The 27,227-nt window shown below is 39.3% G+C and overlaps 2 protein-coding genes across 6 annotated transcripts; both read left to right on the forward strand.

Moving 5' to 3' along the window:
* The first annotated feature begins 154 nt into the window (after positions 1-154).
* On the forward strand, positions 155-7,953 carry phtf1 (putative homeodomain transcription factor 1). 2 transcript variants are annotated; one of them, XM_060858257.1, is made up of 17 exons: positions 155-457; positions 2,009-2,124; positions 2,205-2,261; positions 2,359-2,428; positions 2,581-2,739; positions 3,047-3,251; positions 3,380-3,479; positions 3,638-3,826; positions 3,910-4,158; positions 4,269-4,397; positions 4,660-4,929; positions 5,183-5,314; positions 5,413-5,499; positions 5,585-5,740; positions 6,085-6,180; positions 6,880-7,005; positions 7,159-7,953. In XM_060858257.1, the coding sequence occupies exons 2-17, from the start codon at positions 2,095-2,097 to the stop codon at positions 7,177-7,179; spliced, it is 2,076 nt and encodes a 691-aa protein (XP_060714240.1). In that variant the 5' UTR covers positions 155-457; positions 2,009-2,094; the 3' UTR covers positions 7,180-7,953. The 2 variants fall into 2 exon arrangements, with proteins under 2 accessions (XP_060714240.1, XP_060714241.1); XM_060858258.1 differs by having other exon boundaries at positions 3,913-4,158.
* A 1,776-nt stretch (positions 7,954-9,729) lies between these two features.
* Positions 9,730-25,460, forward strand: pfkfb2b (6-phosphofructo-2-kinase/fructose-2,6-biphosphatase 2b). Of its 4 annotated transcripts, XM_060858356.1 has the most exons (17): positions 9,730-10,142; positions 10,287-10,398; positions 12,441-12,566; positions 13,272-13,368; positions 14,425-14,491; positions 14,619-14,693; positions 14,772-14,828; positions 14,918-15,042; positions 15,477-15,684; positions 15,852-15,998; positions 16,334-16,438; positions 16,815-16,944; positions 17,610-17,672; positions 17,760-17,824; positions 19,054-19,242; positions 22,305-22,327; positions 23,730-25,460. In XM_060858356.1, the coding sequence occupies exons 2-17, from the start codon at positions 10,347-10,349 to the stop codon at positions 23,797-23,799; spliced, it is 1,599 nt and encodes a 532-aa protein (XP_060714339.1). In that variant the 5' UTR covers positions 9,730-10,142; positions 10,287-10,346; the 3' UTR covers positions 23,800-25,460. The 4 variants fall into 4 exon arrangements, with proteins under 4 accessions (XP_060714339.1, XP_060714341.1, XP_060714342.1 ...); XM_060858358.1 differs by lacking the exon at positions 22,305-22,327; XM_060858359.1 differs by lacking the exon at positions 19,054-19,242.
* The last annotated feature ends 1,767 nt before the right edge of the window (positions 25,461-27,227 follow it).

A 27,227-nucleotide genomic window follows, 5' to 3' on the forward strand; every position in this document is an offset into this window, starting at 1 on the left:
TATATAAACGCCTTTAAAACAACAATCAACATTTGATTTTATTTTTAAATTTAATTATTTAATTATAGCGAAGGGGTTAAAATACAGCGCGGTTGTTGATCTGAACTTTTATTTTGAAAAATGTTAAACTTTACAGCGTTGTCGCAGGCTTCACTGTTCCCAGGGTAACTGCCTGAAGTTTCTTTTGAGCTTGAACTTTTTTGTTTGTTTTTTTGTTTACAAAATTACAGAAACATTTTTATTTTCTATACAAGTCGTGCATTCTTTTGGATAATATTTGTGAAACGAAGCGGAGTACTTTAACGCTAATAATAAAGACCACGTATATGAGGGTTTTTGGATGTGTTGAGGATAAATAGTTGTCACTTTATTTTGTGAGTCGCTTCCTGATAAAGTTCCTCGTTAGCACGAAGGCTAACATCACTGTGGTCATGCAACACTGTGCTCGGAAAGACCGGTAAGTTATACAGCGTTTACTTAAACTGTACACACACAGAATTAGGCGTTTGGTTAGTTTTAATGTAATCAAATAAAAACACTAATTCTCTCTCTCCCTCTCTCTCTGTCTTTCTCTCTTTCTTTCTTTCTTTCTTTCTTTCTTTCTTTCTTTCTTTCTGTCTTTCTGTCTCTCTCTCTCTGTCTGTGTCTCTTTGAGTCTGTCTCTTTTCTCTCTCTGTGTCTCTCTCTCTCTGTCTGTCTGTCTGTCTGTCTCTCTCTCTCTCTCTCTCTCTCTCTCTCTCTCTCTCTCTCTCTCTCTCTATCTGTGTCTCTCTGTCTCTTTTCTCTCTCTGTGTGTGTATCTCTCTCTCTCTCTCTCTCTGACTCTGTCGCTCTCTCTTTCTCTGTCTCTCTTTCTCTCTCTCTTTCTCTCTCTCTGTGTCTCTGTCTGTCTGTCTGTCTCTCTCTCTCTCTCTCTCTCTCTCTCTCTCTCTCTCTCTCTCTGTGTCTCTCTGTCTCTTTTCTCTCTCTGTGTGTATCTCTCTCTCTCTCTCTCTCTCTCTCTCTCTCTGTCGCTCTCTCTTTCTCTGTCTCTCTTTCTCTCTCTCTGTCTCTCTTTCTCTCTCTCTGTCTCTCTTTCTCTCTCTCTGTCTCTCTCTCTCTCTCTCTCTCTCTCTCTCTCTCTCTCTCTCTCTCTGTGTCTCTCTGTCTCTTTTCTCTCTCTGTGTGTATCTCTCTCTCTCTCTCTCTCTCTCTCTCTCTCTGACTCTGTCGCTCTCTCTTTCTCTGTCTCTCTTTCTCTCTGTCTCTCTCTCTTTCTCTCTCTCTGTGTCTCTCTCTGTCTGTCTGTCTGTCTCTCTCTCTCTCTCTCTCTCTCTCTCTCTATCTGTGTCTCTCTGTCTCTTTTCTCTCTCTGTGTGTATCTCTCTCTCTCTCTCTCTCTCTCTCTCTCTCTCTCTCTCTCTCTGACTCTGCCGCTCTCTCTTTCTCTGTCTCTCTTTCTCTCTCTCTCTCTCTCTCTCTCTCTCTCTCTCTCTCTCTCTCTCTCTCTCTCTCTCTCTCTCTATGTTGAGTGTGTGCATTTGTCCAGTGAAATATGAGCAGTTGCTCTCCTCTCAATAGGAGTAAGTAAGTCTAGGTGTCTCAACCTCAACAGTCTTACAGTTCCAACACACTCTTTCTTCTTTTGGAAGCCATGTTTGCTCGTGTCTGCCTTTCTCTATAGATAGGCCGTGATCACTGAGGATTTCTCTCAGTTTTTGTATCTAGGCTTAATGTAGGTTAGTGTTACAAACCCTAACCAACAGCTGGAACCTAACCTGACTCTGATTCTGATTCTCTCTCTCTCGTCTCATTGGTCTGCAGTTGTAGCCCATTTGCCTCAGTGTTTATTTGTTGAGATTGTTTTAGAGTAGATGAGTTACCTAAACAAGTCTGACAATTCACTTTAGTTTCTGGCTGCAGTAAACCATCTGTAGGCATCATTATCATCATCATCTTTGTTTTTATAATAAACCTCCAAATTCGTCTTCTTTCTCTCTCTCTCTCCCTCTCTCCCTCCTTTGTTTAGGGAGTGGGACGTGACTAATATTAATTACTGTATGAGATGAGTTATATGACCTTCCTGGAGGTCTTACACACCTTCATATTTCAACAATGTCAAGAATAGCATGGTATCAAGCAAAGGTAAGCAAACCTTTTGCCTGGGTTAAAAAAATACAGTGACATTGAAATGTGACCTCATAGTGTTTTGTTTTGTGTCAAAGATCGGCGCGTACGACCAGCAGATATGGGAGAAATCTCTGGAGCAGGCAGAATTTAAGGTACATTTAAAGTTCACATTAAAGTTCATGGGTAACATTTTCTGAAAATAAAATGTTAATTCAAGTAAAATAAAAACAAAACAACGGCTTTGTACAGGGCATGAGAAATAAGCCGAAGAAAACCGGCCACATCAAGCCAGACCTCATAGATGTTGACCTAGTGAGAGGTGAGTGTCTGATCTTATCAGTTGTTTGCCTCCTGGAATTGTTGACAAATGACATAATGTTCATTAATAAAATGAACACAAGAACCTTCTTTCTGACTTTCTTTGATGACTCATTGTTTGTATGTAAGCGCTACTTGCACTCTGTCTTTCAGGCTCCACGTTTAGTAAGGCCAAGCCGGAGAGCCCATGGACTGCTCTGACCCGTAAAGGCATGGTCAGGGTTCTCTTCTACCCGTTCTTCTTCAAGTGGTGGATCCAAGTCACGTCCAAATTCATTGCCACTTCGATTCTGTTGCTGTACTTTTTGCAAGGTAAACACTTTTCTTAAATTTGCTGTACAGGAAGCAGCCTTCTTGCCCTGTGGTTTTAAAGATTTACATCATCTTCTGTCAGCAACAATATATAGCGCCAATTCCATTTGCTTTTAGTTCCCGTTGGTGCCACACTAGAGCAGATACCAAAAATATAACACTTTTAACATTTTTTGTATGAGGCTAGTCAATGGAGAAAACAGCGCTGTTGCGGTTATCAGGTGCAAAAAAATTCTGGTCGTGGAAAACTCACCTCCTGTTCCTCTCTTGTCTTCAGAATGATAACTATTAACTGTCTCCTTAACAGTGGCAGCTGCTGTGCTGTTTATCGAGGTACCTGCAGCCACAGCCAGTGAGGTACTGGGACCGATGTGCTTGATAATGCTATTAGGAACAGTGCACTGCCAAATAGTGTCCACCGAGTCATTCCGCACCCATGAGAGCAGCCTAGCGTCCAGCCTGACCACTATTCACACTACCAGCCAGAAAACAAGCCCTTCTAGAAAGAAAAGGTAAGCAGGTTATGATATTTTAATTAGTAACCATATGACCCGACACAAAGCGTATATGGAACAGCACATCCTGCAGAGTTTTGTTCCTCCTACACATCATCCATCTGTCACAATTGTGTTTTGTCTAGACAGAGGAAGTTCAAAAAACTGAAAAGAGCAGACCAGGCAGATAAAGGAGCATCAGAGCTCAAGGAGAGCAAGCAGTTCTACATATCACAGAAGGACCAGGTAACAAATCTGTTCTTGTAATATATGAGGAATTAGCAGCTCATTGGGATCGATCTGAGAAGGTCTCATGTTCAGAAAAGGCAGTAACAAGAAACTAGGTTCAAAACAGTACTAAATTGTTAAGCTCTTGTGTAGACTTTTGGCCTTATTTGGTGCAGAATTCAATGAGGAAGCATGTGGATGGGCTCTCTGAAGAGCTTTCCAGTGATGAAGAGGAAGCTGAGGTAGCAGGGAAACCGAGAGACAGACTCATCCCAAAGCAATCCTCAAAACAGATCAAACCTGCTCCTGGACTCAGGAAAAGACTTCAGAATGCCACCGAGTCTCCAGCCACCAAAAAGCATCAGGTCAGAACTTTAGCTTTTCCTGGGGTCGAGATAAACATAGGTGTGGTGTATGTGGAGTTTTATATATTGTGTATGGTCCACAGCAGCAACATGATGAAGGCGCGACAACGATCGCCACAGCAATGCCTCCCGAATTGAAGGCCGCGCAACCCTCTGAGGATTCTCGGCCTGCCTCTGATTCAGATGACGTGTTGTGGGAGGAGTTTCTCCAGGGTTCTGACTCCGCCTCCTCAGTGAGCAGCCAGAGTGGAGATGATGGGCTTCACAGTGTTAACCTTACCTTGCCTCCACCTACAGTCCTCAGCAGTGATGAGGACAAGGCTTTCTCACAGGTCAGTGCTGTGTGACAAGTTTATTTATTTTTATTTATTCATTTATATAGTCTAAAAGATTTAACCCAAGAGATGGACAACTTGTAATAGTTTTGTGAAATGTTTTTCAGCACCAGTTTTCATGGCTTCAGGCCTGCCACCCTTCTAAAGACCGTGTGAGCGCCATTATTTGGGAGCAGGGTGAGTGTAAGAAGGCTGATATGTCCGTCTTGGAGATCAGCAGCATCATCCTCACACAGGTGAGTTCCTCTTTTTTTATTAACAGTTACATTGTGAGAGGAAAGTACCGTAAATCCAAAGATACACTCATAAGGCGTCAATAACGATACATCAGTAAGGATCGCTGTGGAATTATTGATTTGTTAACATGACAAACTGCCTTTTTGAATTCATTCTAGGAAAAATTTTGTCGAATCTTGCAGCTTTTTAACCACTGAAGTTGATTAGGTTGCTCTTCTGTTCCTGTTATTATGAGTAAATCCTCCCATCTTCTCTGTGCAGGTAAAGTTGGTGGAACAGGGAATGGGTTACCTGGTCTTTGGAGGGCTGGTTACAGCCACTTTGGCCCTGCTGCCTTTCTGTTTCCGATTGGCTCAGCAGCTTGACACGACCCGTCTGAACTCCATCACCCTCAATGAATTGGTCGTCATGGCTGCTGGGAAAATGAGTGCCTACAGCCTCGCGTTCTTCCTTATCACCACTGTGGAGAGAGTCTTCCTCACCAGTCTTTTCTTTTTCATGATGTGCGTCGCTGAAAGAACTTACAAACAGGTACAGGGCTCTGCTTTTCTTTTTAAGATCTGTAAGATCACATCCCAACATGTCTTTCAAAATGTTTTGGGCACTTTGTATAAAACAACCCAAATCCATTCAGTAGCATTCCTCAATTCCCAGCGTTCTTCCTTCTTGTGTATTTTTCCCTATCATTTAGTTACTAATTGCTGAAGGTTGTTATAGGTGCTGAAGGTGTCAGTAACTCATTCACTACAGAGTATTTTAAACAAGCGTGTAATGTCGTTCACAGCGGCTGCTCTTCGCCAAACTCTTCAGTCACATCACTTCAGCACGCAAAGCCAAAAAATCTGCAATCCCTCACTTTAGACTGAAAAAGGTGCAGAACATCAAGATGTGGCTTTCACTTCGATCTTTCCTCAAGGTCCATCTATATATAATATAATACAAAATTGAATGGAAATTATTTTATTCTGCTGTTGAAAATATGCCAAATTCCTGAAATCTGTTTGGTTTTTACAGAGGCGGGGGCCTCAGCGATCTGTGGATGTCATTGTTTCTTCCATCTTCCTCCTGGCTCTTTCCATTGCATTCACTATCTGTGCACAGGTCAGGCAACATTTGACAACGTTAGCCACTATGGTGTCTCAGTCTGATCATGAACACTAGTCCATGTGTTACTTTGTGGTTGTAGGTGCTGAACAACCACTACTCGTTCCTGGAGTGGGAGAGTAACTGGGAGCTGCTGGTGTGGGGCGCTGCGCTCCTCATCTTCCTGCTGCGGCTGGCCACGCTCGGGGCTGAGACTAACCACAAATACAGCAACACCTCTGTGCTGCTCACTGAACAGGTAAACACACACAAGTAGGGGCAGTGGTGGCTCAGGTCCTTCAGACTCTGGGTTGTTGATCGGAAACAAAACCCTTAAGCAAGTCCCTTAACCCGTATCACAGCTGCCCCTGCGCTCCGACACCAACCTCCACAGGGATATGTGAGGAAAAGAATTCCACTGCTCTTTAATGTATATGTGGCGATAATAAAAGCTTCCATGCCCCAATTCATTAAAGTATCGTTTGATGGTGTCGAGCTGAACTATAAGGGTAGCAATCTGTATTACTGACAAATCCCATACATCACGCTTTAGATAGATTTTATTTGAAACATTTGTTTTGTTTAACATTTTTTCTCCTCCAGATAAACTTGTATCTGAAGATGGAAAAGAAACCAGAAAAAAAGGATGACCTCAGCATCGTCAACAATGTTCTGAAACTGGCCACAAAGTTACTGAAAGTAAGTTAGTTTTTGTAATACTTTGTATTATTTCCATCTTCAGTGCAATGTGTGAAGGGGGAAATCTAGATTTCTAAAAGGAAAGGATATCAAAAATTCATCTCAGTGGTACTTCCTCTGTAGCTCTTGTAGTTTCCTCTTGTAGTTTTCCTTTTTGACAGGAAAACCCTCATCATATTGAACGTATCAATTGCTCAAACAACTTCCCAGATATCACTGTACTTTACAGATAAAGGGCTTTCAGCTGATTTTGTATTTTTACATTTCCAAGGATATAAATCATTGTTTGGAGTCTTCTTACAGATCTCAAAGGTTTCCCTGGTCTATAGTACACATCAAACTTTGATTTATCACTTATTTGCCAAGTGACTGACTACAGTTTTATATTTTTAACTTTTGATATATGATTATTTTGGTGTTGATCATTGAGTCATTTGAAGTTTAGAGACTAGCCAGAACTGAACAGGAGCACCATCTACTGGCAACTTTTTTATATAAATCAAATTTATTTCTAAAGTGGTGGTTATTTATTAAAATTGTGAGTTTGATCTTATATTTAAACATACACGAGACTATGAAGGAAGATAAGAATAGTTTGGTGGACTGAAGAATTGTAACACATATATGGGAATTTAGAAGCTGATCATACTTTGAGTGTCATTGTTAAAACCTTTATTTCTACACCACAATTTCGTTTAGGAGCTGGACACACCGTTTCGATTGTTGGGGCTGACGGTGAACCCTCTCATCTATAACATTACCAGAGTAGTCATCTTGTCCGCTGTTTCAGCTGTGATCAGTGACCTGTTGGGCTTCAATATCAGAGTGAGTGATCATGGACACGATTTCTATTTAGTGACACCCAAAAAACTCGAGTTTTTGCAGGATATAAAGACGTTTTCGAATCGAATGAATGTTCATGTCAAGACTCTGAGCAGATTTTCACATGCATTATTGTGGATTTGTCTCTGTGTGCAGCTCTGGAAGATCAAACCATGATGTGAGTCTCTGGGAGCCTGCAGAGTGAAAGTGCCCTGTGCTGCTAGAGGACCAGACACTTACTTTCCTGCATGTGTGTGTGCAAATCTACTGGCTAAATCTACACATTCCTGTGAAACCTCATGTCTTGAATCAGCTTAATGCTGGCTGCTTTCATTTATCGTTTTTTAATTCCCCTGGCCCAGGTGTCTGCACTTTAAAATTTGTCAAAATTAATTTAATCTGTTTTCCTTCTTCTAATTTTATGAGAAAATTCTAGACCCGAGACACATAAGAGGGAATTCCATGCGTTCCCTGCCGATGCTACGTGATGCTTAGCATTCTGGATATCATGACCTGGATACTCATGCTAATTAAATTACTACATTATTCACCTTCTAAGTACCTGAGTTTTTATGCCGGAATGGGAATTTCTAGTGGATATATAGTTATATTATTTGACTTTGTTTATATTTGTGCAACTAATTTCTTGATGTAATGGGAAATTCTTAATGCATTTCTGTATTTCTACAAAATGGCTTGGTCTGAAAACTTAAAAGTCTAAATGTTTCACTCTTAGGCAATACTGCAGACATAGAAAGCCTCACCTTCACATAAAACCATTACGTGCTTTATGGCTGTATTATGAAGAATGTCTTACACAGTATTTATGGGATATAAGTAATCAAATTACTAGTAGGGCATGTGAAAACGTTCTAAGGGATACTGACGTAATTATGTTGCGTCCCTGTCAGTGCACTCGATTTAATTCAAATTAAATATATTGCAGAAGTATTTGAAGTGAATTGATTATATATATTAATCTACATTATTTTAGTTTTATGCCTTCACTACACTACTACTCTTCGTACTGTGAATAATTTTTATATACACTAGATGCCAAAACTTTGGAAGCAATGCTAACTTTGTTACATTCAGTTTTAAGAGAACAGACGGTAATATTTTTATTAACATTCAACAACAAAGCAGTAGCATTTTACAACTATATGATTCTCTCTTTGTTTAACATCTGAAATGTAGAGTTTGTTGATGCCTTAATACTGATTCTCACCCAGAGATCTTTCTGAAGCCCTATTAATCAATGAGTTACAGATGAACTTGTACTGTCAGAAATAAAAAAATGTAAAAAAAAAAAAAAAAAAGAAAGGAAAAAAAAACGCAAGTCTATTTTTGTTCAATTCAGTATTAATCTACTTAAGAACCTTAAGGTTGTTTCATTACTATTCAGTTCCCCTGAATAAAGGTACCAAGGTACCAGTGAAAATGGATAAATGTAGGAGATGGTTAATATTTGCTTAAACTTGATTTCAAAAAGTTGTAATGCTGGTTCATCCTGAATAAGTTATATCAACAACCATACAATACAAATTGCACTATATAGGCAAAATGTTTGTGGACGCAAGACTGTAAACCACGTATATGCTTTTAGAACCACTTGATTATGATTCAGCTTTTATAATAATTTCATTCTTGTGGTCAGGTTTTCCATTAGATTTGGAAGTGTCTGTGTGAAAGTCTGTCCATTCAACCACTAGAGCATTAGTAAGTCTAGGTAGCGGTGTTGGGTGAGGAGGCCAGATGAGGAGGCCAAATGTGTTAGGTGAGGAGACCAGACATGTTGGGTGAGGAGGCCAGATGTGTTGGGTGAGGAGGTCAGATGTGTTGGGTGAGGAGGTCAGATGTGTTGGGTGAGGAGGACAGAAGTGTTGGGTGAGGAGGACAGAAGTGTTGGGTGAGGAGGACAGATGTGTTGGGTGAGGAGACTAGACGTGTTGGGTGAGGAGACAAGATGTGTTGGGTGAGGAGGCCAAATGTGTTGGGTGAGAAAGCCAGATGTGTTGGGTGAGGAGGCCAAATGTGTTGGGTGAGCAGGCCAGATGAGGAGGCCAAATGTGTTAGGTGAGGTGACCAGACGTGTTGGGTGAGGAGGTCAGATGTGTTGGGTGAGGAGGACAGAAGTGTTGGGTGAGGAGGACAGAAGTGTTGGGTGAGGAGGTCAAATGTGTTGGGTGAGGAGGACAGAAGTGTTGGGTGAGGAGACTAGGCATGTTGGGTGAGGAGACAAGACGTGTTGGGTGAGGAGGCCAAATGTGTTGGGTGAGAAAGCCAGATGTGTTGTGTGAGAAAGCCAGATGTGTTGGGTGAGGAGGCCAAATGTGTTGGGTGAGCAGGCCAGATGAGGAGGCCAAATGTGTTGGGTGAGGAGGCCAGGCGTGTTGGGTGAGGAGGCGAGACATGTTGGGTGAGGAGGTCAGATGTGTTGGGTGAGGAGACCAGATGTGTTGGGTGAGGAGACCAGGTGTGCTGGGTGAGGAGACCAGGTGTGTTGGGTGAGGAGACCAGGTGTGTTGGGTGAGGAGGTCAGATGTGTTGGGTGAGGAGACCAGGTGTGTTGGGTGAGGAGGTCAGGTGTGTTGGGTGAGGAGACCAGGTGTGTTGGGTGAGGAGACCAGGTGTGTTGGGTGAGGAGGTCAGGTGTGTTGGGTGAGGAGACCAGGTGTGTTGGGTGAGGAGACCAGGTGTGTTGAGTTCTTCCACTCTTAACTTATCAAACCATATTTTCATGGAGCTCACTTTGTGCACAGGCACATCGTCATGCTGGAACAGGTTTGGGTTACGTTCAGTGAAGAAAGATAATAATACTACAGCATACAAAGAGGTCCTAAAGAATGATGTGGTTTCATCCTTGTGGGTTCAGGAAGCCAGAGGCATTTAGCGTTACCGTAATACCGACGAGTTTAAACACGCTACTAGAATACTTACGGTAAGGGCGCGATGACGTCAGCACACACCTTCAGCCAATGAGGCGGGGCGTCTCGTTGCCTTGGAAGGTCGTCAAAGCCGGTGTGCGCGCGCGCATGGTGCTGTGCAAGGACGATGAGATAATATTCCGCCCTTTACAGTCATGTGTTATGGCTTAAATAAAGCATAAACCTTCTGCCTCCTGAAGCCCGGCAACGACGGTGAGTCTCTGTTCACTGACACGCACTGTTTATGTAAAGCGCTGTTTACACTGCGCCATCACCGGGGTTTGTGTTTCAGAGCATCTTGATGACGTCAGCACGAGATTGCAGTAAATGCTGTAACTGTGATGTTGTTTTCTCTAGAAACCTGGTCCTCAGTGATCCTCCTGCAGATGCAGAAGTATTCATCAATAAACCTTCAGCATGTGTGATGAAGCCAAGAGATCAGAGCCCAGGGCCAATGGGAAGCAGTGCTGTAAGCAGACAACCTCCTGTTTTCTCCCTAAGCATGCACTTATATGAAAAATACACAATATATCCATTGATTTTAAATATTTTACCTAGTAGACCTGTTACAGGTGCATATATGTTGGGCAATGTGCCACCTTTAGGGTTGGGGATTCAATTTCTGTCTCTCCCAGCACAAATATGTGTGTTGTAGACTGACTGGCATCTCTAAATTGTGTGTTGTATGTCTGATTGTGTCTTGTGATGGGCTGGAACCCGTCCCGGGTGCCCTCACCTTCTGCCCTGTGATACGTTCCATTCTCTGAGACCCTGTGTTTGATGAGCAGTACAGAATACAGATAGATAGATAGATAGATAGATAGATAGATAGATAGATGGATTGATATATATTGGCCAAATTGCAGACACTTTTAATCGATAGCTCGACCAGGCCCAGAGTAATTTCATGCATTTCATGAACCCTTGGTTTGAGGGAAGAATACACTGTAGATGAGAGTCTAGTACATCGCAGGGCACTCCATGCACGTATACACTCAGTGCTGAATTAGCATGGGCAACGCACGCTGACAGCTCACGATCAAACTCGAGAACCTGGAGCTGAGAACAGTTCAGCAATGATAATGTCATTTTTTTAGATGAGGTGATCTTGACCAGCTTTTCTGTTAAACAGCTTTTCTTTCTAAAAATACAGGCTACTTCTTATAACTGCTTACAATAAAGGGTAGGTTGCAACAGACTCCACATAGGTCAGCTGCCTCTCCAACTCATAAACCGCCGTCCCACATGTGCCACTTTAATCTGGCCTACATACCACAGTAAAATGACAGCCATGAACTCATCTGAGTTTAACTGCCAGATCGCAATCACAGCTCCGCTGGAATCCATTGAAGCACGTTAAATAATCCGATACCGAGGTATTTGTGATCTGCGATTCTGGTGTTGTCATACTTTCATTATTTTTGTAAGAAGTTAGCTGTCGTGTGCCGACCTGAGGTCACAGGGGAACAAAATGCCATAAATCATATTGGTCAGATTTCACTTTTAGCTCCAAAATACTAAACAGCTTCTTTTCTCATGCACCCTTTTCCACTGATATTCTACGTCAGATCCACAAAATCAGTAGACAGCGAAAGCTATGTAATGGTCTCTAGAGTGAACAGATTATTAAATTTGAAAGCTGGACAGATTTAAGGACTCAAAGATCATCAAAGATTATTTTCCACTGGAGCCACGATCTGCACCTAGTCGAACAGAACGTATGTTTAGGAAGGTAGCGTTAACCAAAAAAAAATCTTGAGAATTTGATGATATGAATCTTTTGCACAAATAATTATAAATTATATTTATTGATTATAAATATAATCCTCTCAAGAGTAATCATCATTCTCTGGAGTTAAAGCTGAATTTTTATTGTTAAATCTACCTAAAAACTAAGGGAGGATATGGTAGATATATTTATCCTTGGCCAGCAGTGTTCAATTCAATGGGCTAAACAGCATTCAAGCTACAAACACCTTAGTGTTAGACTGAAGTCCTAGTCTGAAAATGAGGAAATCACCTTGTGTCTGGCTTGAAGCAAAGCAATGATGTGATCTCTAGAGGTAAATCAATGCTCTATGCTGAATCATGCCCTCTTATGAGCTGTTATACTCTTTTGTCCAAGTTGAGCTGGACAGAACGTTTCCATCAGGGACAGACCTGATTTCAGACTTACTGATGTTCATAAAATAGAGCTTACAAAAAAAGGTGCTGCAAGATAGATGTCTCTTATCTAATAAATTATATCATTATGGACAGTAGAAAGTTTTAGATAGCAGAATTGCTAAAAAACGATACTAGAAAAGTCATGTGTAGTAGAATTTTAAATAATGTTTTAATTAAGGTTTATTCAGTAAGTAGTCCCTGTTCTAGGATCAGAAGTGAACTCCGAAACAAGAAAAGGAAATGAGGGATAAACGTAAACGTATTGTGCATCACCTAGAGTGCTCACAAGTAGCAAATTGAAATTTGTGTAACTTGTGTTTTAAGCATGTGTGTGTTGAACTCTAGCATGGGCATCTTACATGACCAACTCGCCAACTCTGATCGTCATGATTGGCCTCCCAGCGCGAGGCAAGACCTACATGTCAAAGAAGCTCACACGCTATCTCAACTGGATTGGAGTTCCAACTAAAGGTGTGTGCTTTTTATTTACGTTTGCATTCTTTAAATATATCCTTTTTTATTCACTTTAGACTGAGCTGGAGGCTTTGAATTAAAAAGGATTTCTTTCTGCGTTACATTTGTCATAAGCTGTGAAAGAATTCTCAGACACTGTGTTTTTGATTTCTTGATTCTGATTGGTCAGAATGTGCAGATTAGTCTAATCTAATCTAATTCCTTCAGTAACGACAAATTCACATGGACATATATGGGAGATGTTTGCATAATTTACGTCAAAAAAATAAATAGCTAGATTAAAAAATGTGCTTTTAACATGTGTATACTGTTGATATGGTTATTATAATTTATAGACGGAGTTTTCAATGTCTGCGCTTTGTAACCATCAGACATAAAGCTGTAACTTGCACTTTTTTTTACTAACAAGATATTTTATTATTATTATAAAGTAGTGACAGAATCAGACTTTTCTGGATGTTCGACAGCATTAAATGTAACTACAAACAGATAAATATTCAACGTTCCTTGCTTAAATAAATGAAAAATAATGAAATATTAGAGGAATAAACACTTCACAACATCATGTTATTGTAAAATACAGAACCGTGGCATAATAATGGCGTCATTCCACCTCATCAGTGATTATTGTCCTTTATGCAGCTTTATGTATTGTTTTTTTTTTCCCTTTAACTGAATGGGTTCTTGCGCTCTTCTTTGCAGTCTTTAATCTGGGGGTCTACAGAAGAGAGGCTGTGAAAGCATACAAGTCCTATGACTTTTTTAGACATGACAACGAAGAGGCCATGAAAATAAGGAAGTAAGTTCAGCACCGATAAATCAAAAAAACTATTCAGTGTTGTTACCATGTCGGCTCATCACGTGTTTCTGTAATTGATACCAGTTTTAATAAGGGATAATGCTAACGTAAACACCATCTGCAAACACTGCTGGAGCTGCTGCTCATGCTGTGTACTTATGTATTCATACCGCATTAATATTGCATTAATAAGCATTTATTATTTATAAAGGTTTCACTTCATGAAGGGCAAGTTTGCAAATTGGATTGGGATTCGTGATTTGTAAAGGGAAAGTAACAGAGACCGTTTTAACGATAACTTGATAATCTACTGCATTAGATTACATGTTTGTTTCGGTCTGTCGAGGGTTATGTGGTATGGATCCTTTCCCTGCTCACAAATTTACTATGATAAAAAAAAAAAGACAAACATTAGAAGCAATTTAATCATCCAGAACCTTTTAGAACAAAAAAAAGGAGCATTTATACTATTTCAAGGGAGGGTGTATTAAGATGAGCAGATGTGTAGTCAGGAGCTGCTGGCTGTCAGTCATGAGAACTCAGTCTAACGCTTTTATAAAACATTTGTCTTAGGTCCACATGGTGACTTTTACACTGTTAAAGTGTTTGAAATGCTGAGTGCTGACTTACACAAATACAAAGTGGATTTACTTTCTATCACTTTCTGCTTATCTTCACCATTAACACTATTTGTAAAGTGTTAACTTCCTCAATCTTTTTAGGTCAATATATTTTCCCCTCTCACTTTTAACGAAAAAAACACGTTTTTAACCCTAAAATGATTTATTTTTTGTGGCATCCATATTAAATATAGTAAACTATTTCAATTAAATCTATATATCAAGAGCATGTGAGATTAAGGAATGGGCGGGGCTAAAATATATATATATATATATATATATATATATATATATATATATATATAAAAATAGACACACATCTTGTGTTTTTAATCTTCATCTTTGTGCACAGAAGCCATTTTTTTTTTGCATCTGTCTTACATAAAATGTGAAAATATAATTACAAATATGGATAAAGGTATGCTGTCCTCTACAGGAAGTGTGCATTGGTGGCGCTGCAAGATGTGAAATCTTACCTGAATGAAGAAGGAGGACAAATTGCAGTAAGCTTCTGACATAAAACCTCTCAAATTGCGCAGTGGTGTTATAAATCGTTCAGATTTCGGTGACGTTGCAGTATAATTACCTGGGTGTTTTTTTTTTTGAATTTTTTTATTTTTTGTGATTGAGGTATTTGATGCAACGAATACAACCCGAGAGAGACGTGATCTCATCCTGAATTTTGTAAAGGAGAATGCGTATAAGGTGCAGTACACGTTCATTAAATAAATTAAAGTTGGATGTGACGACTTCATGGCATAAACAAGGTGTTTATTTGCACAGGGGTTTTTTGTGGAGTCCGTCTGCGATGACCCGGATGTTATCGCTGCTAACATTTTGGTAAAGAAAAACGTTTCACCTTCGTTTGTAGCCTCTATAGTAGTCTAAAAGTAATTATCCTTTATGTAGCTTATTATCTCTGCGTACAGGAAGTGAAGGTGTCGAGTCCAGATTACCCAGAAGCTCACAGAGAACGAGTCATGGACGACTTCCTGAAACGTATTGAGTGCTACAAAGTCACTTACCAACCACTGGATCCTGATGATTATGACAAGTAGGACCATTTATTGAAGATAACGCTTTGGAGGGAAGAAGGCTTTCTGTAGTTAAATCCTTAACGTAAAATGAAATCATATTAATTTAAATACTATGATTCTGTAGATCTTACCTATCTAGATGCAATTATGTATTGTCTTCAATTGACTGTTTTTTTTTTTTTGTTTTTTTTTTTTTTCTTTTCTAAAACACCATGTGATAAAGTGGTTAATTACTAAATGATGAGACGTTGTCTTTTTTTTTTTATCTGCTTTTAGTTATTTTTAAAAGTGTGGAACGTTCGTGTTATCACTCATGACCTAGCAGCTCTAAGACCTACAGAAATTATAATGCCACAGCATACAAGATAAATGACATAATCGTGCTCTCAATTTCTGATATTTTTAGCCGTGTAGTGTCTGTGGACTCCCGACTCCTCTTCTCCATTTTCAGAGATCTGTCATTTATTAAAGTGATGAACGTAGGTCGCCGTTTCCTGGTGAACCGCATACAGGACTACATCCAGAGCAAGATCGTCTACTACCTCATGAACATCCGTGTGCACTCCCACTGTATCTACCTGTGCCGACATGGTGAGAGCGACCACAACGTGCAGGGTCGCATCGGGGGAGACTCTGAGCTTTCACCTCGCGGCAAGCAGGTCTGGGCATGAAGAGAACAGAGATGTGTCTGAAAAATTGTCTAAAATTAGCATCTGTGTGAGAAGATCGCTCTCTGCTTAGATGTTAAAGGAGTAGCGGGATTATTGGGTTTAATTCATGGATATATCGTAGCATTTATTCCAGCTCCTGATGATTTCTTGTCTAGTTTGCAGCAGCTCTGCGTGGGTTTATTGAGGAACATGGCTTGTCAGATCTGAAGGTCTGGACCAGCCAGCTGAGGAGATCCATTCAGACAGCTGAGGCTCTGGGAGTGCCATATGAACAGTGGAAGATCCTGAATGAGATTGATGCTGTTAGTATGCCAAATTAAGCTTTAAATGAAATAATGTATTGTATGATTTTTATTATTTAGCTGTGCACTGTAGCTACGAGACTAGTATCTCCAATGTCCTTATTTTCTGAATTTATAGGGCAGCCATTCTGGAAAATCGTCTTCTAAAGCCATTCTGGCCGAGTCTCCTAAAGCATAATGATACAGTTCTTATCAAAAGTTTGTAATACAGTTTAGCTGTAAACCATATCTAAAGCAAACATTTAACTCAGTACTTTTATAATAATTTTAGCATTGTAAGGTAAATAGCAGTGCATAAAAATCCTATAGTCATGGTGAATTATTATTGATTTCAGGGTGTGTGTGAGGAGATGTCCTACGAGATGATTCAGAGCTCCTTCCCGGAAGAGTTTGCACTTCGAGACCAGGACAAATACCATTACAGATACCCAGGAGGAGAGGTGCAGTCTGGCTGTTCTCATCCTATAATTAACTATACAGTATTAAGGTTAACATCAATGATTAAAGAAAAAACTCCACCCTGAAACACTGTGATGTGATGCGTTTAGTGATTCTGTTGCTAATTGGTTGGTGCCAGATTTATATAATGTTTTATATACGGTGAAATCAAAGATAAGGGATGGCTCCTTAAAGGACCAGACAGACTAAAGGAATAAAGTGATTCTGCTAAATCCTACTCGCACCACTATCAACAGCCAAGTCAAACTCGACACCGTTGAAGATCACACGCTAGAGATTATTATGCAAATAATTCCTTTATTATTATTTGGATGGAGAAAAAATGTCCAAACTTATGTCTCTAATTCCTACTTTTAGTCGTATCAGGATCTGGTCCAGCGCCTGGAGCCAGTGATTATGGAGCTGGAAAGACAGGGAAATGTTTTGGTCATCTGCCACCAAGCTGTCATGAGATGCCTTTTGGCTTATTTTCTGGACAAGAACGCAGGTTTTACTTACAAGCACACACATTTGTATACTTATACACTTACAGAGCATTTTATTTCAGCTTTCTTCATTTTGTAAAAAGATTGCCGTGGAACTAGAGGTGATCTCCTCCTGTTGTAGCCCATCCACCTCATGGTCCTAGTTTTGTGTTCTGACATGCTTTTCTGTTCACCATGGCTACACAGAGTGATTTATTTGAGTTACCGTAGTCTTACTGTCAGCTGAAATCAGTCTCACCTTTCTCATCAACAAAGCGTTTCCCCCCACAGACCTGACTCTCACTGGATTTTTTTGCTTTGCGCATATTTTTGTGTAAACCTGAGAGGATTTCTTAGAGAGCTCGGCAGTTGAAATGTATTCAAACCAGCCTGTCTTGCACCAGCATTGATGTCACTGAGAATACATGTTTTCCCCCAGTGTGATGTGAGCATTTACTGTATCTGCATGATTTTAGGCATAGTGCTACTCCTACAATTTAATTCAATTCAATTCAATTTTATTTGTATAGCACGTTTAACAATGGATATTGTCTCGTAGCAGGTTTAAAATTAAAAGTATATTTATGCAGTTTTGTCTGATTGGAGAATTTCTTGAGGTGTAAATACAGAATATACATAAACACTCTTTAGTATTCTTCCTAATGTCATGTGTTTCTCCCCCAAACAGATGATCTCGCGTACTTAAAATGTCCTCTCCACACTGTCCTGAAGCTCACCCCTGTTGCTTACGGTAGGACCGGAGATAAATATGCCCTTATCACATGTTCATCCATCAACACCCGTGTGCTTCTAATGGTTACCTTCTTATTCTATCCAGGGTGCAAAGTGGAAATGTTTTATCTGAATGTGGAGGCAGTGAACACACACCGAGACAGACCTTTAGTAAGTCAGCTGAGCTGATCTGTCTCAGCAGCACTCTGACTATTTGTATGGCTTGGGGCATGCATGCAGCCTTCCACTGATCCAGCATGCGACCTTTGAATGGCATTTATGTTTTTTCACAGCACCGCTGCCTGTGTATCTTCTTCTGCTTCCGCTTTTTTTTCGGCACGTTACAAACTTCCCTCGTTCCAATGATCACTTGTGACAACTTCAGTTTGTTTTCCCCTTATTAAAATGTGAAGTTCTACCTGTTGTGGAATCATTTCACTCATCCGTGGTTGGTCTTTAATGGTTAAACTGTTGTTTTGGTGTTAAGTACGTCGTTAACAGTTGGAGTTTTAACTGCTGGTTCACCTGAAATATTTCAAGCCACATTGATATAATAACGTCTCTCATAATTTTACTTTACTTATGTTGTATCGAGTGTAACCCATGTGGTATTTTTCTAGACTTCTAGCTATCATTGTTCCTGTGTGCCAATACTGTCTACCTTGGCCTTTTCAACTTCCAAGTACATAATACCTCAAACTAAACGCTCTTCCTCTTGGTAGAAAGAGAAAATACTGTTGATATTTGACATAATAATTGCTAGCTAGTTGTAGATTAGCTGGTTTACTCACTATCCAAACGAGTAGCTATTTAATTTCGTGATGCAAGCATTACAACAATTAAGAAGAACAGTTTAGGCTTGGATTTATTTAAGGGTTTGCATTCATATAGCGTTCATAAGAGTTCATATAGCATCTTAACGGAGACATGCTATAAACCCTACTTTAGTGTCTTCATATCTGATAATACTAGACTGCTTTATAAAAAGACAAATAAAAATGATATATTGTGAAACCAGTATGCTTTGTTACGTCTTACAAAAAAAAAAACATAAATAGTTTGATATGCCAGAATTCTTTTCATTCACAAGGCTGATTTGGAAAGTTGGCTGGATGAGGCAAAGTCTGAAAAAACTTGGAACACTGGAACAGGTTTTAAAGGAAAATGCTGTCAAGTCAGCAATGGCATGTTGTAACAGTATTGAAACACAGACTTCATAATGTATGTATCTGCCATGTGTATTTTACTGGAATCTTTGTAGACTCTGACGCTAAGATGAGGCCTGGAGTAATCACCTCGCTCTGTTTCAAACTCTCTCTCTCTCTCTCTCTCTCCCTCTTTCTTTCTCTCTCTATCTCTTTCTTTGTGTAACACTCATGGTCTCTCCCGTCTCGACCCAGGGGCAAGTTCGGAGGACTCCGCCCCCTCTGCTGCTCCGACGGAATAGTTACACCCCTCTGTCCAGTCTCGACCAGGTCAAACGTCCGCGCCTGTACAGCGCCGGAAACCGGCCCTGGCTGCCCCTCGCTCCCTCCCCCTCAGCCCTGCACTTTCCTGACACTCCTGAAGGGGCGCTGCTACACAGCCAAGTTAGTGTCCATGGTCGTTATGCTGTTAACAGCAGACTAACTCAATTCGTCCCGATCGATCCAGTTCGGTTCTCTCCTATTTCTTCATGTCTCATACTGCACTGTATCAGACAACTCGTCCTTGTTCCAGCCAACCCGTGATCCCGGTCGGGTTAACAACATTTTGGTTTATGTTCATGTCTTGTTTTTCGCGCTTGTTTGTGTGCATGACCTCTTTCAGGCTTGCGGGTGTTTGTGTGTTTTGGCTCTGTACAGTGACCCTGGCAGACTGCATGTTGTCTCTATCTCTAACACTCTCTCTCTCTCAGTCCTTATGGCTTACCAGCTGCTTCCTGTAAGCCTTGTAGCAGAGAGTCATCGTTGGAGTACTGTGATGCACCTCATGCATTATGTGTGTGTGTGTGTGTGTGTGTTTTTGTTTTTTTCCTTCTGACACTGATATCTGAGACATACTGCCTTAACATTTACAGACCAAACACATTATGAATTAAAAACGCTCTCAACCTGACCAAACATATTTGATGTCCAAAATGTACTTCTTTAGCTTTACACGGAAGCTAGAAGACTAATATTAGACTAGCACAAACTGCTTGTTTCGTTCAGAGTTGTGCTCAAAAGTTTGCATACCCTGAAAGAAATTGTAAAACATTGGCATTTACTTTGAATATATGACTGATAATGCAAAAGATTTTTTTCTTATTTAAGGATAGTGGTCACGTGAAGTCGTTAATTATCACATATTTGTCAACCCTGATCAAAAGTTTACATATACTTGGATGTTTGGCCACATTATAAACACACTGATTGACACACAGTGGTTCAAATATCTATTTAAATTTTCACACCTGTGACTCATCAGCTTTGTAATTGTAATTAGTGTCTGTGCATAAATAGTCAGTGAGTTTCTCAGCTCATGAGATGATGCACTGACTTGGATACTGCACAATGGGGAAGACAAAAGAACTGCCAATGGACCTGCGTAATGAGGTAGTTGGACTTTATATAGCAGTGAAAAGATATAAAAAGATGTCTTAACACTTGAAAATGCCAGTCAGTACTGTTCAAACTCTCATAAAGAGGTGGAAAATAAGACATTCTGTTGATACTAAGTCACAGTCATGTAGGTCAAGAAAGATTTCACACATTACTGCTGAAGGAATTGTTCAGGACGCAAAGAAAAACCAAAAGAGAATTTGAGAGAAATACAGGCAGCTCTGGAAAAAAGTGTTGTTGTTGTTTCAAGGAGCACAATAAGGTGGTACTTAAACACAAATGACCTGCATGGTCGAGTTGCCATGAAAAAGCTGTTCCTGCGCCCATGCCACAAAAAGGCTCGCCTTCAGTATGCCAGACAGCATCTAGACAAGCCTCACAGCTTCTGGAGCAGTCATTTGGAGCGACGAGACCAAAATTGAACTTTATAGTCACAACCATAAATGCTATGTTTGGAGAGAAGTCAACAAGGCCAATGGTGAAAAGTACACCATCTCCACTGTAAAGCACGGTTGTGGATCTCTTATGTGTTGGGGCTGTGTGAGCTCCAGGGCCACAGGAAAGTTAGTAAAAATTGATGGCAGGATGGATACAGCATGTTATCAGAAAATACTGGCAGACAATTTGCATTCTACAACACGAAAGCTGCGCATGGGACGCTCTCGTATGTTCCAACATGACAATGATCCAAAGCACAAGGCAAGGTTGACCCTCCAATGTCTACAGCAGAAAAAGGGAGAAGGTTCTGGAGGCCATCACAGTCTCCTGACCTCAATATCATTGAGCCACTTTGAGGAGATCTCAAACGTACACATGCCATCATTGATGCTAAAGGGGGAATGCATGATATTAAGAATTAAAGGTATGCAAACTTTGGAACAGGGATTATATCCTTATTTTCTTTTTTGTTCTGTTTTGTTCGATTATTCCGTTCTGTTATACCTTACATATTAACTTGAGTTCTATGAGAAATAAAATAGATTTGCTTTGTCTTTACACTGTTTAGAAAAGAAAAGGTACACATCTTGCAAATTTTCCCAATGTATGTAAACTTTTGAGCACAACTATATATAGCCCAGTAGGTGTGATATGTTAAAAACAAAACTCAAACTGGAATTGTCTTCAGGTTTTGGTACAAAATATTAGAGAAATTTAAGACCATTAAATTCTTGACTGTTTTTGACGACATCCTTTTGCTCGTTTAAATAAATGTCACCTGAGCACATTATGTGATGATTATAGATATAACCTTCCATTACTTAACTCCATTAATTCAATAACAATGTCCTTAATGTGTATTCTTACAGGGTTGGTTTAATTCTGTAATACCGCAAAAATTTGAAGATTATCATTTTTAGATTATTATTTTTATTCAAAGCATGTTAGGTCATATTTTTTTATACTTTTATAGTTAGTTACATGTAATATTTTGATCCCTGAGTCAAATTGGATTCTGTTCTCATTTACGTCTTAGCAGTTATAAACAGTCCTTCATCGTCTTATATTCTCGGTTCAGTTGAATATGAGAAAAATGCTATAACACGGTGTCCTATTTCCTGAAGACTTTCCAATCGTGGACAACGATTGGTTACAGATTGGTACAAAGCGTTGTCGCTGGAGACTCCTTCTATAGTTGTTAAATAAACTTGTCCTTAAAGAAAACATAATCATTAATATAAGAGTATTAGTCAGTTTTCACGGTAGAAACTATAACGTATTAGAACGAGCGCTTAAATCTAAACCTTACAGCCGGAACTAGTTTCAGAGCTTCTATTATCAACACCTTCCGACCAATCAGAATCGAGAATTCAGCAGCACTGTGGTGTAAATGTGCTTAAAGCGTATTAATGTTTGCGTTCACCTCTTGATGATGTTTGTAATATCATACACTGTATGTGCTTAATGTCATGTTGATGGTGTTAACTCAAGCTGATTGGTTTGCTTTGGCCACGTGACTATAGCACTGCGTTTCCGCTCTCTGTGTCTCCCCCACTACGCCTCACCCCCCTACTCTCTCTCTCCCCCTCTCTCTCTCTCTCTCTCTCTCCTCTCTGTCTGTTCTTCCATAGCTTCGAGTATCAGGCAGTTTTCTGTGAGTATATATTCCCCTGTGCATTTCATCGTTTCTCTCTTTTGCTCCCAAACACATCATGACTTCTTGATGGGAATGTTCTGTCTTTTTGTTTCAGTATTAATTCCATATTGTTTAAAGTCTGCTGTATATCTTACTATAATCTGCTGCATGTCCCTCCTATGGTGGTTCTGCTGGTATTCAGTCACACTTATCTAAACAGTTGGGTTTTTTGCTGTGTGTATTTTATGAGGTAACGGGTGACTGAATTACAGTCTGCATGTATTATTTGGACAATATCAGGCTTTAATTTAAAGATATCTTTGCAACTGTTATCCATATAGGAATCATTATGTCCTTATATTCATGAGACTACATAAATCTGCCCAAGATGGTCTGTCCCCTGCCATAAGGTTCTGACAGGAGGCTATTTTCAGTTCCTGCTTATTTTCTGGGCTTCTCTGCCTTCAGTCTCGGCTCACTGAAGAGCATTTCCGTTTTAGAGCACCCGAAAAATATCTAGAAATGAGTTGATAAAATGATGCAGAGCTTTAATTAATGTTCACTAAAAAAAGACAAGGTGATTTATTTTGCCTCAGTTGTCTGAATTTGATTATCCTTGAGACTCCTGTAGATGTTCCTAGCTGACACGAGAGGAACCTGATGTGGGCTTCTGCTTTTGTAGCTCTTCTGCCTCAAGGTTAAGCAGGTTGTGAGGTCTGAGATGCTTTTCTGCTCACCATGGTTGTAAAGAGTGGTTATTTGCACCACTTTTATCTGCCCTCTTGCTTTGGATTTCAGAACATCAATGGATGTTGCACCATTGTGTGTAAAATCAAGTCATTGCTTTGTGTGGAAATCCCAGGAGATTAGCAGTTACTGATATACTCAAACCAGTCCATCTGGACCCAACAACCATACCACAGTAACTGAGATCACATTTTTCCCCGGTTCTGCTATTTGATGGGAAAACTAACCCAACGTGTATCTGTGGGATTTTATGCATTGTGCGTGAATGAGCACGGCTTCAGAAGTTCCTTTATTATGTCAGTACAAGCCAAGCCGTGTATATGACTCCTATATGGTTTATACACAAACATTTTTAAATTAAAGCTGATGTTCTGCTCCTTAACCTCTTCTACCCCAGTAGTTGAACTTCCACCAGTGGAATTGTGGATCCAAAACAAAAAAACTCTTTCTCTGTCTACATTTTTATTATTATTATCTACAGCTTTTTGCATTTCTGTGAATGAAAATGCTTAATATTGTTTCGTTACCTTTGCTACATATAAACAACTTTTTCAAATTTGACAATAAGAGGCTAACATTTTAAATCTGATGCTATTCTTATTTCCCTAAAGACATACTTTTTCCTCTGCAAAGACTTTGATTTCTATTATTATCTGGGATATTTTTTTTTTAGGAATCCTTGTGTGAAGGAATCGTCTTTGAAGGCACAGAAGACGTCGCTGGTTGTTTCCGCTATTGATTAGCCTTGAAGGTTGGGTGGAACTTCAACTCAACGCACAGCTTCAATCTAGCACCTTGTATAAAGCACTCTATTAAAACCCGCATTACTGACGACTGCAATACCTTCACCGGCGTTACCCCAATACATGCGTTCAGGAGCGCCAGATATTTGCATGTGCGCTTTAAAAAAGTTGCACATTTAGAAATCAAGCTTTAATGCTCCTTAGTTAGCATGCGTGGGAGCTTGCAAGCTGAGAATGCAGACATTTAGCCATGACAAACTGGTCAAAGGCCAAGTGTGATTCAATTTAAAGACAAACATTTAACATTAATACAGTTTTACTTTCAATTTTTTCATAGAATTTTAACCAAAGATGTTTTAAGTCATATTAAGTTATAAGTCATATGTGGGTGATGTATGATTGGGGTGTTGTTTAGTCCTCATCATGTGTTTTTTTTTTTTTTTTTTTTTTTTTTAAAAAGGCAACAATAATTTTTAGAAAACACTGTAAATGTGTAACAGGGTTAAATGTTTGGGATGGAATTAGCAAACGCACGAAGTGAGCTTAACTAACATCCGTCCTGTTGACACGAGCACATTAAGAACTTTCCAACTATTTAAATAATTAGTAAAATATTTAAATAATATATTTAAATTTTTTTTTTTTAGACGGATCATTTACTTTCGGCTGATCGTTTGGAAAATACGGGTGTACGTTCAAAATGAAAAATAAACCAGATAACTTTGCTTTTCTTCTTCCCATGATCGTTAGGAAATGTAGATGATTTCACTTCCTGCTGATTGTTGGAATATTCCAAATATTTGATATTGCTCTATGTTGTGGGACTAATGTACAGTTTTCTGATCTATAATGAATGACGTATTTCAAAAAAAAAAAAAAAAAAGAGATGTTTTGTATTTTTAGGATATTTCCAGGTAAAGTGTAGTTATAGTGGTCTGGGACAGGCAAGAAGTGTTTTAGATAAAATAACTGATCAGAAACAGAGATATCAGATGCTGTGAAAGTTTAACTTTACTATTTAAAAGAAATTGTATGTAAATTCATTTATTTTGGGGACTAAATGGCATCTTGTTCATGAACTCACCCTTCCATGTCATATTGATTACCTGTCACTCCTGAAATGCTAAATCGTGGCTGTAAACCGAGACTTTATTACAGATTTATTTTATATAGTTCAAATAACAAGATCCACACAGATGGTTCTCTAAAACTGGGTTAATGTTGAACTGAAATGTTGACTTTCTATTTTAGGAAAATGTTTTGTGTTACTTGAGTTGATATTTGGGATGATGTCACATTACGTATACTTTTTTTTTTCATGTATGTAATTTAAGTGCAGAAATGAGGTCGAGATGGTAAATCGGCGCAGCCTTCGGGTCGCGTACTTGTACTTTTATATAGACATACATTTGAAATATGTCTAAGATCTAAGGTCTGATTTTTGTAAGTCAGCTGCATGTAACATTTCCCACATATTGCTAAATGTATCTGAGCTGTTGTGCAAATTAGGACAATGTTTGGTGCCAAAAAAAAAGAAGAGAAAACACTGATCATATCTTCTGTCATCTCTATTTATTGTTTTAAAAATTAATTGTGTGTATATTCTGTCTTTTCTGCTTTTCAGTTATTTGCTCTTTATGTGCAATAAAAGGCTCAAGTCAGCAACCAGTTTCAAATCCTAATATCATTTTCTCACAGGTTTTTCTATTAGAATCAAACAATTCTTCACTAATGTAAGTCACATAAAAGTGGTAGTGACAAGAACGGATCAAGAACTAGTGCTGTGTAAATAGTCACTATCATAGTAATTAATTGAATTGTTTAATTATTCATTAAGGCATTTTTTATTTGAATAAAAATACATGATCAGAAAAACAAATTTTTAAAAAATTTATTTTGCTTCTTTTGTTTTGTTCCTAGAAAAGAAAATCCTATAGATAAATAGACAGACAGATGTTTTTTATTACCATAGTGCTAACATAACATTACCTTGTCAACTTGAATTATTTGTTTTGGGTATAAACGTTTTAACTTTGTTGTTTTTCTCTGCTCGACCACTAGGTGGAGACAAAATACAGAAAACTTGAAGTGAGACATTTCTCAAGTAATGTATAAACTATGAATTTTTTCATAGGATTTATAAATATATATATTTATAGGATTTATAAATATAACCTAACAATAGCTGGGTTAGCATTTTAGAAAAGTAATATAACTGTTGTAATATAAAAGCTGCTTATTGAAACCTATTCATTCATTCCTGTACATCTGCACTGTAGTTGCACAACTGTGTTTTCCATACACTTTAGAGTGGTGATTGTGAAATAATCTGCACCTGGCGGATGCAGGTAACAGCGTGTGTGTGTGTGTGTGTGTGTGTGTGTGTGTGTTATGTAACTCTACCAGGGAAAGATGAGAACAAAAGCAAAGTCTTTAACTAGTGAGTCATTGTGAGTAGGTTGAAATTTTTAATACAATATTTGTTTTTATTCATGAATTTGGCCTTTTTTCCTAAACGTGTTTCACAGTAGTTCAAGGTTGTGTTTTTTAGACTCGTTGCGACAGTAATCAGAATCCAGTCTGTGAAAAACTTCAGCTTTGTTTGTAAAAACATCTGTTCTCTTTCAGCTCTTCTAAAACATTGTGTGACAAAGTATCTCTAAGCAGCCTAAAGGACCATGACATGTTCTACAGACCATCAAACTCAGCCATTGGATATTCCTGGCCTTTCTTTGGCATTTCTGTGCTTTGACCTAAATACACACACGCACACACACACAGCGAGCGGCTCTGCTGACTACACACTACACAACCGTCTCTTCCTCCTCCTCCTGGTTGCTTTGGCTCTGATACTGTAATACTGTAAATCTGCTCAGCATTGCTGCTTCATCAAAGACATATAACAAACATAAGCCTCATACTGTTGTTGGCTTTAAATCATAATTGTTGTAAACATTTCTTCCACGTTCAACGCATTATTGCTGTTGAGAGTGACCGTAAAGTCACCTCTTGAGAGCTGCTCAGTTTTATTGTCTGTGGTCTATCAGACTCAGCAGTGAGGAAACGTTTTATTTGATTTGGATTAGCTTCTCTCTAGATTAAAGCATTAGTAAACAGGGAGCCTTTTCATTTCTGCTGATTCGCTCCGGTGCTCCTTCTGTGTTCTGAGTTTTTCTCGGTTCTGCCTCACTGCTCTGACCCAAACACACGCAGTGAGGGGCCGTGTGCTGCGTCCACACTCCAAAACAATCTCCTGCTCTGGTTGCTTTGGCACTGATGCTAGAACTGTAAATCTTTGATAATCGAATTCTCTAAATGAAGCATCTTTTAAAAGCCAAATATACTCTGATCCTAGGCACAGGCTCCCCGTGACCCGAGGTAGTTCGGATAAGCGGTAGAAGATGAATGAATGAATGAGATGATATACT

The sequence above is a fragment of the Tachysurus vachellii genome, chromosome 22 (genome assembly GCF_030014155.1).
Source record: "Tachysurus vachellii isolate PV-2020 chromosome 22, HZAU_Pvac_v1, whole genome shotgun sequence".
In the NCBI taxonomy this organism is placed as follows: domain Eukaryota; kingdom Metazoa; phylum Chordata; class Actinopteri; order Siluriformes; family Bagridae; genus Tachysurus; species Tachysurus vachellii.